The sequence below is a fragment of the Arvicola amphibius genome, chromosome 1 (assembly GCF_903992535.2).
Source record: "Arvicola amphibius chromosome 1, mArvAmp1.2, whole genome shotgun sequence".
Taxonomy (NCBI): domain Eukaryota; kingdom Metazoa; phylum Chordata; class Mammalia; order Rodentia; family Cricetidae; genus Arvicola; species Arvicola amphibius.
Window position 1 is genome coordinate 111,304,111 of NC_052047.1, and position 13,800 is coordinate 111,317,910.

At 48.2% G+C, this 13,800-nt stretch overlaps 1 protein-coding gene across 3 annotated transcripts in view; it reads right to left on the reverse strand.

Moving 5' to 3' along the window:
- Scube2 (signal peptide, CUB domain and EGF like domain containing 2) overlaps positions 1-13,800 on the reverse strand; it is a 73,327-nt gene that overhangs the window by 2,994 nt on the left and 56,533 nt on the right. For 2 of the 3 annotated variants that reach the window (XM_038332502.1, XM_038332494.1), the window contains 4 exons: positions 9,976-10,143; positions 9,297-9,458; positions 7,133-7,330; positions 5,070-5,222 (listed from right to left, as the gene is read on the reverse strand). In XM_038332502.1, coding sequence (XP_038188430.1) covers positions 5,070-5,222; positions 7,133-7,330; positions 9,297-9,458; positions 9,976-10,143 — 681 coding nt within the window. The remainder of the gene's footprint in view (positions 1-5,069; positions 5,223-7,132; positions 7,331-9,296; positions 9,459-9,975; positions 10,144-13,800) is intronic. The other variant, XR_005285691.1, reaches the window with a different exon arrangement.

The following is a 13,800-nucleotide window of genomic DNA, read 5'->3' on the forward strand; positions in this document are numbered from 1 at the left end:
CACATTTTGCTTCTCACTGTTTAATTCTTTCCAAACCCACACTTGTGTCCCCTATAAGCCCCGAGAAGCCGCCTTCAGTGGCTGCTCTCAGAGAACCTTTCCATTCTGACAGAGAGAGGACGAAGGCGTCCAGCAGCTCCACTCAGCTGGCATCTGCCCTGCCTCCCTCCCCTCCCTTCCGAGGAGCCTTCTGTGCCTCCAGCCAAGACCCATCCTCTACCACCCACACCAGATGCACCTTCCCTTCCCAAGTCAAGGACATTTATGCCAGTAATGTTACACATTTTCCTGCACAAAATCCTTCTGCTCATTCCCACCAGCGGGAAAACTGATCTTAAGGATACCTTGTTTAACTCCATCTCATGTCTCTCTTCCCTTTTGTTTCCAGAGCAGGATCAGCCCTCACAGTCTACAAGTGGACTTTTCCTCTCCTGAACCCATGGTGCTTGGTCTTGTCCCAGCCACTCCTCCAAGACTGCCTACTGAGGTTCACAGTGAGCTTCATGTTGTGTGTCCCGATGTCAAATGTTGGTCCTCTCTTTCCTCATGCATCAGTAGCCTTTGACCTGGCTGGTCACCTTCCTCCTTCATCCAGTTCCTCTCTCATCTTCAGAACACTGGCTTTGGGTTTCCTGCTATTTCCCTGGCAGCTCCCTGGGGAGTCTTTGCTCTCCTCTGTCCCTGGCCTTTTCCTGTAGGAGGCTCTTGGAACTCAGTGCTTGGTGATCTGCTCCTACCTATGCTCCCTGCACTGTGAGCTCATGTGGGATTTTCTTCCCTCTCTGGCACCTGCCACCCCCACTGTTTTCCTGTCCTTGCATTGGATAAGGTGACCAAGCATCTGAGAACCCAGAATGACTCTTCTCTTTAGTTGGAATAGGGCTGGGGATGGAGAACTGACTATCTGAGAAAGAAGAACGTCTTTGGGGCCTTCTCATTAATCATTTCTTTGGTCCTGGCATACACAGTAAAAGCAGTGCACACGGTATTCCTGCTCCAAATGTAGCCTCACCCCACTCTGAAGTCTAGCCTGCTTCCCATAGTCATAACTCAAACAAGCATATGCGGAGCACAGTGCTCTCCAAAGCCAAGACACATCAAAAACTGCTTCTCTGTATGCATACCATGTGCTGAGAAGCCACAGGAATTAGAAGAGCATCCGTGGAGGGTACTGGGAGCGCTCCCAAGAAGTTTCTTCAGTCCAGAGATGGTGACAGGATACCACCACTGCACAGTTAGTGCTTGATGCACACACGGTATCATTACACACACAGTATCATTATTGCACATACGGTATCATTGCACACAGTATCGTTGCACACACAGTATCATTGCTGTTGCTGTGGCTCCTTTGCCCTCACTGCTTTGTTCTAATGAATATATATCATAAGGGCACAAATTCTAGTCCAGCTTGGCCTGCAGGGTGACTCTGGGCTATAGGATCCTGTCTCAAAACAAGCACACCAACAGCAAAGCCCAAATCAATAAAACAAATCAAGAGAATAAGTTTTCTTATTTTTCTCTAAAAAAAAAAAAAAAATAGGGTCTAATGTAGTCCTGGCTGGCCTTAAAATTGCTAGTAACCAAAACTAGCCTCGAATTCCTGATGCTCCTGCCTCTACCCATCGAGTGCTGGATTACAGGTATGTGCCCCCATGCCCCATTTTAGTTTTAGTTTTGCACCCTTGTTAGTGTCTGGACATCAGAGGACTGGCTTCTCTCCATAAAGGGGATCTACTATTAGGAATAGAGGTTGTCATGCACTCTGGTGTAACAGAAATTGAGACTGGGCTTTGCCATTATACCAAATGCTTCCAGAATGTTGTCTTTAAAACCACACACACACACACACACACACACACACACACACACACACACACACCGTTTCTAAGAGTTCCTGTGTTTCCTGGCTCCCTTCTGCCTTTCAAAACACAGAGAAGTTCAGAGATAAAAACTCAGGCTCTGAAGTCCCTAGACCTGGGTCATCCCAGTTCTGCAACTTTGCCATGTCTGGATCTCAGGTCAATTATTTAAATCTCTAAACCTGAGTGGCCTCATCTGTAACATCAGGAAGTGACCGGGTCCGATTCATGGGATGACCATGAGGAATGTGCACCATAAAAGCCACTGTGGTGCATACCTGGTGCCCAGCTGGTGCTCAGGAATGCCTAGTGCCTGTCACCATGACCCTTGTTTGCCCTTCTCCAGAACATACTCATGTGCTGTGATCATCCCCACCCCACCCCCAGCTCCTGCTAGGATTTCAAATGCCCCCAGCATATATGCCAGGAGGCTGGGCATGGGCTTCATACACGTGCGAACAATCTGCCAACTAAGCTACATCTCCGGCCCTTGTTTTCATATTTTTTTCAATTAAAAAAGGGGACATTTCCACTGGTGTCTGTGTTGAAGTCTGTAGCTAGTGGCACCGCAGGAGGGCTTAGGAACTATGTGAGATAAAATCAGAGGGCTATACTGAGCCAATCCTGCCCTTCACTGCCCTGGGCAAGCTGACCTAACATCTAGCTGCCTGCTACAGCGAGAGAGCAGCCCCTTGCACTTGGAAGAGAGGGCTCCCACCCCTCACCACAGAGGGCATGCCTGTAGGGGAACTGACTCCACCACCACCAAGGCGGATAGCCCCAGTGGCTCTATCTAACCTGACTAGCTAACACCCAGGCCCACAACTGGGCCTTGGGTTGGCCCACCCTAGCATCCACCCCATCTAGGTTCTGCTGGAGCTCACAAAGGGACTTGTCCTGCAGAACAATACCCGCAAGATCTCCAAGACACAGGACACTCCAGAAGAGCTCCGGTGAGGATCCAGTGAGGGTGTACAAAACCCAGAGGCCTTGAGCCAGACCAGTGACTCACTGCAATGACACAGTTGCCAGTCAAGCTGATGGGACAAAGGTGTACACTATATGACACACCGAAGCCTCCAGTGCCACCAGGATTGATGAAGAGGTGATGGAGAGGCAGGAGAGAAGGAGAAACAGATTTTGCTGTTTCAGGTGTGTGTTTTTGTTCTGCTTTTATTTGATGGGTTTTTCTTTTCTTTTTTCTTGCTTTTGTTTGCTTCTTGCTTGCTTATTTTGTTTTCTTTTGTAGAGGGGGATGCATCAGGAATGAGGGGGGATATAGGCAGAAGGAAAACAGAATTGGGGTGCATGATGTGAAACCCCCAAAGATTCAATAAAGAAGTTTTAAAGGGGGCTGAACATTTTGGGGGTTGGAGATATAGCTCAGCCGTTAAGAACAATGGCTGCTCTTCTAGAGTCTGTAACTCCAGTTCCAGGGAATCTGACACCCTGATACTAATGTACATAAAATTAAAATTAATTTTTTTAAAAGGGACACTTAGGGGGCTGGAGAGATGACTCAGAGGTTAAGAGCAATTTCTGCTCTTCCAGGGAACCCAGGTTCAAATCCTAGCACATGGCAGTTCATAGCTGTCTGTTACTCCAGTTCCTGAGGATCTGACACCCTCACACAGACATACATGCAGGCAAAGCACCAATGCACATGAAATACAAACAAATAATTACTTTTTTAAAAAAGGGGGACATTTAATATATCACAGAGGCAGAATAGTGTGACATATGAAAATGTCTCAATGCCTTGATAACACTTGCCCAAGCCTTAGAGTCTACCTGATTTCCTCCCTGTCCCCACACACACAGGAGAGCTTGCTGGACATCTGCTTCCAGGCAGAACTGGGCTCAGTGTCTCTGTCAACAGAGTCCCAGCAGTCAGGCTCTGAGAGCCCTTGTCCTGGGTAGTACACGTTACCGAGGCAACTGCAAGGCAAAGCAAGAGCCTAGTCCTTGCCGTTCATTAGAAATAAACTACGTAAAGTGAGCTAGGAAAGCCGAGGGTGGGGTCTCTTGGCCTAGAAATCTTTAACGACTCCCTATAAAATTAAGTCTACTCTCCTGAGCTTGGCATTCAAGGCTACTCACTGCCTAGCCCCACCCTCATTTATCTTCCCTCGCTCCCTACCGACTGGCCAGATCGGATCCCCGCTGTGCCAGGTGCTCTATCCTTTGCCTGTTTCCTGAATGTTCTTCCTCTCTGCTTATATCCCAGTCCAATTTACATATTCTTTCAAGACCCAAACCTCTTGAGACTGACTTGTTCCCTCGAAGCCTACTCAGGATAATTGCTGTCTTCTGCCTGGTGCGGGAGGTCCTCCTCCTACAGCTGCCCTCTGCACTGGCAGTGTCTGTACCCACCCTATGAATCACCTACAACAAAATACACACATCTGTGTTTTGGCCACTATAAATATTTGTTGCCCAAGTCTCAGAATCTAAGGAGGTCCCCAGGGGTTAGAAGGATGCAGAAACACCATCTGACTTGTCCAAGATCACAGAGTTGACAGCAGGGTCCAGACCTGGAGTTAAACCTCTTCCCCTTCTCAGGAGCTGTCTAATAAATGTCACAACCTTACAAAGTTAATATACTTTTGAGCAATTGCTATCTTCCAGGAACGGTCCCAGTTTAAACTCTTAATGTTCATTCAATGATTTTCTTCATTACTCATTAAGAAAATACGGCTTGCAGGCATGGTGGTGCACACCTTTAACCCCAGCATTTGGGAGGCAAAAGGAGGAGGACCTCTGTGAGTTCGAGGCCAGCCTGGTCTGCAGAGCGAGTTCCAGGATGGCTTGACTACAGATATAGCTCAGAGTTAGAAGCCCTGGGTTCAGTCGCCACCGGAAATCAAGGAAAGAAGACTTAGAGATGGTTAAACCGTTTACACAAGTCCTGAAAGATATGGCAGGCCACCTGACTCCAACAGCCATGTTCTCACACCTGACTCCACGCACTTCCCCGTATTTCCTAAGCTGTCCTTTTCCATTCCTACAGTAAGTGTCCCCAAATGTCTGTATAAAATGTGGCCCCAGTGAGTCAGCCATGTCCTTTTGCCTCACCGTGCCTGGCTGGCTGATCGCGTGTGCTTGTTAGCATCTGCCAGCAAGCTCAGAAGCCAGTTCCTTCCGTTCAGAGCCCAGCCACACCATCCCTGCCATGGCCGCAGCCTGAGCTTCCCAGCTCCTGCTTACCATCGTACGTCACGTAGGGGACCTGGAACCCTCGGGCACTGTTCCCTTCATTGGACTTGAACTGAATCCACAGCTTCTTTGACCTGGAGGTGAAGGCGATGGGGCGTTCGTAGGTCTGGCAGGTTTCATATGTGGTCACAGAATTTGCTGAAGCTGCCAAGGGAAGTTGGAGGGTGTGGGGTTCAAGAGGCGTCATGGAGCCAGCAGTCAGGAAAACTTTGAAAACATGTAACCCACACTGTAAGTTAATCTCAAGAGCTCTTGGGCTGGGGCAGCTCTCTTGGTAGAGTGCTTGCCTTGCAAACATGAGGACCCGAGTTTGATATGCAGAACCCATGGTTTGTTTTGTTTTTATTTTTTTTAGGCCAGACAGAGCAGTTATGGGATAGCTGAGACACACAGACCTGAGGTTTGATGCCCAGACAGTCTAGTCTACTTGATAAATACCAGGCCAATGAAAGAACCTGTCTCAAAAGATGGATGGCATCTGAAGAGTGATGACTGAGCTTGTCCTCAGGTCTCCACAAGAACCCACATGTGCACACATGCTCTCTCTCTTTCTCTCTCTCTCTCTCTCTCTCTCTCTCTCTCTCTCTCTCTCTCTCTCTCTCTCTCTCTGGAATTAGAGGAGATTTGACTGAGGATTATACTTTACCCCAAGGAAGGGCTAAGTAAGCCCCACCTGCCCTCCGCAGACAAACAACCACAACCCAGGCCATCCCGTCCACAGTAGGAATAGAAAGATGGCCCCAGGATCCAGACCAGTGCTGATTCCCAGCAAGCGTCACCCCCTTATTGTAGCTGTCTGGGAGTACACTAAGCATTCTATGAGCTTGATCTCATTGATTCCTCTGAAAACCATAGAGGCTGACCAATAACTACCTCTGTTACAATGAGGGCTTGTGGTAAGGACAGAATCCAAACCCTCATCTGACTTCAGGCATTTGAACCACTAATAATAGGCATGGCACTCTTGAACTCAGAATGTGTAAGACTGAGCTTATCAACATTCCAGCATGGAGAAGGCAAGAGCTCATGACTGCACCACCCCCTGGGGCCTTTGTTCCCTGATCTGTACAATTCATGGTTGCATGGAAGAGAGACATTTTCTTCAGCTGTGTAGGTGCCCGTGTTCTATAAATAACATCTTGCCCACGTTCCTAGGTCAAAAAAACAAAACACTTTCTTCCCCAAAGACAAACATAGAAGAGAGACTAACTGGGAAGGAGAAGGGGATTACTTGGAGGGAGGATAATGGTGGGAGAATATGATCAAAACATATCACATACATGTATAAAATGTCATAATGAAACCCATTTTTTGTTTTGTTTTTTGAGACAGGGTTTCTCTTTGGAGAAACTTTGGAGCCTGTCCTGGAACTCACTCTAGACCAGGCTGGCCTCGAACTCACAGAGATCCACCTGCCTCTGCCTCCCAAGGGCTGGGATTAATGGCATGCACCACCACTGCCCAGCAAAACTCATTATTTTATAAAAGTAGTATATACCAGTAAATTTTTAAAAAAGAAAGGAAGGAAGGAAGGAAGGAAGGAAGGAAGGAAGGAAGGAAGGAAGGGGAAAACCCACATGGCTCCTTCCAAGCATTCTACAGCTTGAACTCTTTTTAGTCCTAACAACCCTACCAGGCAGCGACGGGATTTCTCCAACCTGACCCTCCCCGAGAGGACTGCAGTGAGAAGCTCAGAACGTCCACCCAAGGTCACGGACCCGGTAGGAGGGAAACCTGGGATTGAGCAAACTCTCAGCTCTGTCATCAAGCTGCATTGATGGCAGCAAGCTTTATAGACACCAGAGGCTGACTCGGGATAATGGGAGGGGTCGTCCTTCCTGGCTGGACCACATCTTTGGCCTTGGACATGGCTACCTAGAGTGAACCACATCAAGTCAGCCCCACTTAGCTATAAACGCATGTCCCTTCCCTGTTCTACTATGAAGGAAAGAATCTACTAGACCCGATCCTCACATTTAAAGCTGGGGGAGGGGCCAAGTCATCAGGGTTCCCAGGCTGCTTGGGAGGGGAGGGAAGCCCAGGGAGAGACGCACAGGTTTTTCGCATCACCAGGTAGTCACCGCAGTCATCTTCTATGGGCAGGAAGATCTCGGGGACCACGATCAGGATACGACGTTTAGGCGGTGGGTTGATGATCCAGGTGCACTCCGAGTTGGCGGGGTAGTTCCCAGGGTAGTTTGGGGACTCAATATACCCTGTGAAATCCCCCAGCTCCCCTCCACACTTCCTGTCTGGAAAGGAAGTGCCAGAGTTAGGAGCGCAAAACACTGTCATTGCTTTCTAGACACCGCAGACTCCCTATAGCAAGGAAATGACGCCACCTGGAGAATGCCTGTCCTTTAGTGCTCATGGCCTCTGTGACACCGAGGTCGACGCATTTAATCTTCGCTATTTTGTTTACAATTCTGTGTGTTAGGAGAACTTCAACACTGAACTCAGAACACAGCTCACAGCTCAATAGAGAATATTTGACCAAGACCTTTTTGATGAAGATAAAACTTTTTTTCACTTTTCTTTCTGTTTAAAGCCACATCTTATTTTTCAATGGAGAAGGAAGTTTCAATTAGCTGTTGGATACACTTGAACATGGAATATTTTTATAGCTGGCATCAAAGGAAAAGAGCTCATGGGTACACGCTCACAACTTCAGTGCTATTGCCAGTAACTGGCTCCCCTACATGTCACCCAAAGTTCTGGGGCTCAGATACAGACCCAGTCAGGAGTTCCTTGGGGAACTTACTATTTAATACTGTTGGGTAAACCTGTACTAGAGACTGTAACTTGGAATTATCAGTAGTACAAAAATAATATTAATAACTAGGCTTTTCTTCTGAGAGGAAAAGGGGAAGCGAGAGTCATGGAATTCAGCACTGCCTGGGAACTGTGTCTCCCGATGGACAGCCAAGGCCCAGGGAGAGGAAAGACTAGGAACAGAGTCATCTTGGTATAAGGAAGAACTCCCTAACACAATGAGTCTTCCCCAAATCTCACCTACCAACAGATGAGGCCCCGTGGACGGTAGTGAGATTGCTGTGGAAGCATATGTTCAATAGCAGTGTCTACAGATGAGGCCCCGTGGACGGTGGTGAGATTGCTGTGGAAGCATATGTTCAATAGCAGTGTCTACAGATGAGGCCCCGTGGACGGTAGTGAGATTGCTGTGGAAGCATATGTTCAATAGCAGTGTCTACAGCTACAACTACATAGACAGAGAGGGCATTTGGCGCTAGGGCTGAAGCTCAGCGATAACGCTGCTGCCTTGCGAAGCCCTAGGGGTTCAATCTCCTCTACTGAAATGAAAACAAAACACCAACCAACCAACCCGGGATAGAAAGCCAGATAACCTCTAACCATAAAGTAACACTGACTCCATGCTCCCCTCAACCCCAAGCGTCTCCAGTCTGGGGGTCGAGGGGCTTCCTCACTAGTCTGGATGGCGGTCACTATTAGGTGGCCTTCGCTACAGAATTTCACATAGACAGGCAATGCAGGAAATGCCCGCTTTAGCAAGCCCTTAAATGGCCCAGTTCCCCATTGCTCAAACTACAGATCATACTCAAGCATGACATCCCAGGCCTCCTTTTCCTGGCCTGCCAGCTCTTCCATGCTCAGGTTTGGAAATCTGCTCCCAGGAGGTTTTTTACTTGCTAAGCCACCGCTTCCCTGAGGGCTGTCTGGAACATGGAGTTCTCTCCTATCTGCCCCATCCTCCTTCCATGCTCTCCAAAGACCTTTCCTCCAGAGACCAGTCCCTTGCTCCTTCTGCATTCCTACAGCCTGGCTCCTGGCAGCTTGGCCAGGCTGACTTAGCAGGATGCTGGGAACAGGGCAGGCCCTCAGACAATGCATGTTGAGCTAGGTTGAACTAAAATTATCCTCCAGGGGCAAGTCCAGCCGTAAGTGTAGTGAGGAAGCTGGACTAGCTCAGGGACACAGGGTGCACTGTTTTAAGCGCTTGGTTCAATCCCCCGCCCCACACACATAAAAAAAGGTGAATACTTCTGGGTCCTAGCCCTAGCTCCCACTTTAACAGCCAGGACTGCATCCCTCTCTCCCAGAGCACTGGTCCAACATCATACACATGATCCTGAATGAACCCGGAACCCCAGCTGCCGCCTCCTCACACCCCCTGCCCAAATCTGATCCAGGCCCTTGCCCTCAAATGCAGCCTGCGAAACTCCTTAGAGAAAAGCCTACTTTTACACTGCGTTACGTTGGTAGAGCCATCAAAGTCAGTGGTAGTATTCCCCGGGCAGGAAACACAGTTATTTTTTCCGAATTCAGGCTGGTATGTCCCCAGCGGGCAACGGATACATCGGTGTGTGGTCGTGTTGTAGAAATGCCCAGGCGAACATTGAACTGTGAAGAAAAAGACTATTTATAATCAAACGCTTCAAGGTGTATGAAATAAATTATTATGCTTAACTGAAATACTGCTTTCTTGGCAAGCTGGGATTAATTAACACTCGATTCCCTCAACAGCCGGAGTGAGCGGGATTCATAACAGTCAAAATGCACTCGAATGTATGGGCCAGGCAGCAAGGGTCACCTCTTAAATCTTCGGGGTGGGAACAATGAGGGCACAGACTGAAGGTGACTTGGGTTTCCCTTGGGAGAGACAGGGAAGTGGGAACCTGGAAGGGGGTGGTAGGCCTGAATGGGGGTGCCATGCAAGCAGCTAGGCCAGGACATTGAGCTAGAGGATTAGAGGGTGGAACTCAGGTCTGTTTGTAAAACCTGCTCCTTGCTGCGGGGTCATCAGACCTGTGTCAGCAGCCTAGGTGGCTGGGGCGGCCCAGACTGGGTCACATCTTCACGGGACCCTTGGGAACTCAGGAGAGAAGTGGAGTCCAGAAAGGGGCAAGCAAGCACTCACCTCTGGTTTCACAATCCTGGAAGGAAGTGGCTCCCAGATGTTTAGTGGGAAGACCTCCTCCACATGGGAGGCACCATGTGCGGCCCACATCAGGCTGAAAGGTGCCCAGGGCACAGAGTTGGCAAGGGGCAAATCCATCTGCTGAATATTCACCTGGTTGGCATAGACCTGGAGGGAGTAATGGCCCTGGGTGAGGGAGGCTCCTCAGGGAGGCCATTCCCCACCCCTCTGCAGAGGTGATAGGCCTTTGTGAGGCCCAGTACCCCACGCTGACGTCAGTTCACACATCAATGAGAAGCACCCAGCCAGCCTCACCCGGATCCTCAGGAGGAGGCAGGCAAGTGCACACAGGCCCACAGAGCCCAGCACAAAGATGGGCATCAAGAGGTCTGCTATCTGCTTCTAGTATGAGAAAGGCCTAACGTGTGGAGCCTTGGCCTGCACCCTACCCAGGGATCACTTGTAATGGGGTGGGACTGGGGTGGGAATAGAGTGAGGCGGGATTAAGCACCCTCTGCTATGGAGTCCTGCTGGCTATGAGGCACAGAAGCCCACCTCACTTAGAAACTGCCAGGCCTGATTTAAAGGGCCTCCCACTGCACCGGTTACTCAGTTGTTTCTCCTTGCACAGAGGTGTGTCCTGGCTGACCTCAGTCAGTCAACCAAACCTAACTAATTCACCCTTCATGGATAGAGGGACCCAGTGACATTGGCTTTAAGCGTGGTTCCTTTTTCCCTCTCCAGATTGGGAAAGGAGGCAGACATTAATGAAGGACCCCCAGACGCTCTTGTTCATTAGGAAGCGGCTTGTCGTTAACAAGATGCTCTAGAGAGTCTGTGTCTCCTGCGGCCTCACTACATCCATCTTCTGTTTATTTGTGGGATTTTTGGTTTATTTGGGATTTGATTTATTCTTATTTATTTATTTGATTTATTTTAGGATTTTCCACTTAATTTTTTATTAATTTTGTATCAGGATGGATCCAATGTATTCCGATTACTCTCTCCCCCACATTTCTCTCCCTCTCACCCCTCTTAATGCCCCCTCATGACCACTTGTCCCTTTTCTAGATTTATGTGTTTTGGTATTGCTTTGTGACCCATTTCGTTTAACCATGGCCCTTTAGCCCAAGCGATGGCTGAGGTCTGCAGTGTGAAGAAAGCATGTAAGCATAGCATTCATATCGTTCTGCCCATGTCTTCCCCATATTGTTGTCTTTATTTTTGAGACAGGGTCTCATGTAGCCCAGGCTGACCTCAAACTTACCAAGGAGTCAAGAAAACCTTGAACTCTTGATCTTCCTGCCTTCACCTCCCAAGTACTGGGATTACAAGGGTCCACTAACCATGCCCCGCCGACGCAGGACTGGAACTCAAACCCTACCAATGGAGCTGTGTCCCCATCTTCATTCAATTTGTTCTGTGGGCATCAGCCAGGGGTCAGGTGCCAACCCAAGCACTAGAGGACTAATAATGAACATGGTCTCTGCTTGTGGGAAGACAAAGGTCTAGTGTGCATCATCCAGTCTTCGCGGTGCCTCCCGGCCTTCGTCTAAACAATGGCACTGGGGTTGGAGGAGTAGGAAGGGACAGACAGACTCCTAACCGCCGCCACATTCAGACACATTCCAGGCTTCTGGGATTTTTAGGGCCCCAAGATTTCCTGGTGTTGGGTATGGTTCACAAGTGACTTGTCCTTCCTCATTTTGGAAGGTTCCATTTGGACATAAAATGCAGCTTTCTTGTAATCCATCATAATACGTCCCAGCCCTGCACCCAACTAATAGAAGGGAAACAGCTGGTCAGTGTGGGCCAGAGGCTGAGGAAGCTGAGGTGAGTGCTAGAGATGAGGGTGTTCCGGGGAAGATGGACCACACTCCCCGTGCAAACCCCTTAAAGACAGAGTGTGCACTGTCTCTGGGTTCACATCCTATCACCCCCGTCTAATAGGCCGGTACTTCCCTAGTCCAGCTGGCTGCCTGGAGCCTAGCACTTGATGATGAAATATTGAAATATCGGGTTGATTAATTTGTTTTGTTTTTTGCTTGTTTGTTTAACTTCAGGGTTGCCCTAGTTTACAGGGCTCTCAAAGGAGAATAAAGGTGAAAAATATTCATTCTCTCTGTCTCTGTCTCTGTCTCTGTCTCTCTCTCTCTGTCTCTCTCTCTCTCTCTCTCTCTCTCTCTCTCTCTCTCTCTGTGTGTGTGTGTGTGTGTGTGTGTGTGTGTGTGTGTATTTCACCTAAAAAATTAGGGATTGGGCCTACAGCCTTACACATGCTAGTCAAACACTCTACTGCTGAGCTACATACAGGTCCAGCCCTGAGGAAGGTGTTCTGAATTCCGCCTGGCAGCATCCTGAAAGGCTTCCTAAAGGAAGTCATATTTGAGTCAGTCTTGAAGGATAGCTAGGATCTCCCCAGCAGAAACAGGCTGTCCCAGAGGTTCTTACATGGCCATATTGGAAGAAAAGGAAGGGGAGCTGGGAATAGGTCAATGGAGTTCCTGAATTCCAGACACTGGGATTTTATTCTTTGGGGCAGGGGTGGGGTAGTCACTGGAAGGAACAATCCCATCAGAAGCTGTGTTTTCCTTCAGCCACTGCATGGGTAAGGTCTTCAGGGTCTCATAAAACAGCATACTTCAGATGCACAATAAAATGCATTCCAAAGCATAAACCCTTGTAAATGTTCCAGAAAGAATAAGCAATAAGAAAATTCACGACTGTGCTTCTGATGGCTAGTTAAATAAGGATTTATGCCCTGTTCTACGGCTTGAAAATGAAGTAAATATACCCAATTTGGCTTCCTATTTCAGCAGTTAAACATCACCCTTGTGGTTGCCCCTAAATAGCCTTTCTGTGTAGCTGACATTAAGTACCTACTGTATACACGACACCATGGCAGGCGCTTCACCTGTTTATGCCATGTATCCCTTAGCATAACGCTGGAGAGCAGGTGGCATCACTAGCTCCGGTTTGCAGAAAGAGAGCCTAGGAAGAGGGGCCTACAAAACTGGGTCCAAAGTCTCACAGCCTCTGTGTGGAACACATCTTGTTTTGTTTTGTTTTGTTTTGTTTTGTTTTGTTTTGTTTTGTTTTTCGAGACAGGGTTTCTCTGTAGCTTTGGAACCTGTCCTGGAACTAGCTCTTGTAGACCAGGCTGGCCTTGAACTCACAGAGATCCACCTGCCTCTGTCTCCCAAGTGCTGGGATTAAAGGCGTGCACTGCCACCACCGCCCGGCCCTGGAACACATCTTTGGTGAGGTTTAGAGCTTTGAATCTAAAAGAGGGGGGTCTCCCTGGTTTAATGGTTAGCACCCTGAACTCTGACTGAGGAGAGGAAAAGGTGACTTCACACAAGAGGAGACAGAAGCTCAGGCCTTTGTTAAGCAGCTAACGGGCTGATGAGAACATGTTCTTTTTAGAACTTAAATCTTCCAGGAAGTAGAAGAGAGAAGGCACAATGTTGACTATTGCATATCTCAGCTGTCTGAGGGAGTGCTTATCCTATGTTCGAAGGGCAGCTTGAGCAGGGGAATCTTAGGGTTAAACAAGGTAAATAATCTCTCATCAAAATGTTCAGTGCTAGGGACCCCAACTCTTGAGAGGCAGACAGATCTCTGTGAGTTCAAGTCATAGCCAGTTCAAGGCCAGCCTGGTCTACACAGCAAGTTCAAGGCCTGCATAGTAAAACCCAGTTTCATAAACAAACAAATGAAAATCATTTATTTCACACTTTTCATTATTCTCTCAAAAATATTATTAAAAATGAGGTTTTATTTTTAATCAGAATTAGGCTATGCAATATTTCAGGTATTATTTCT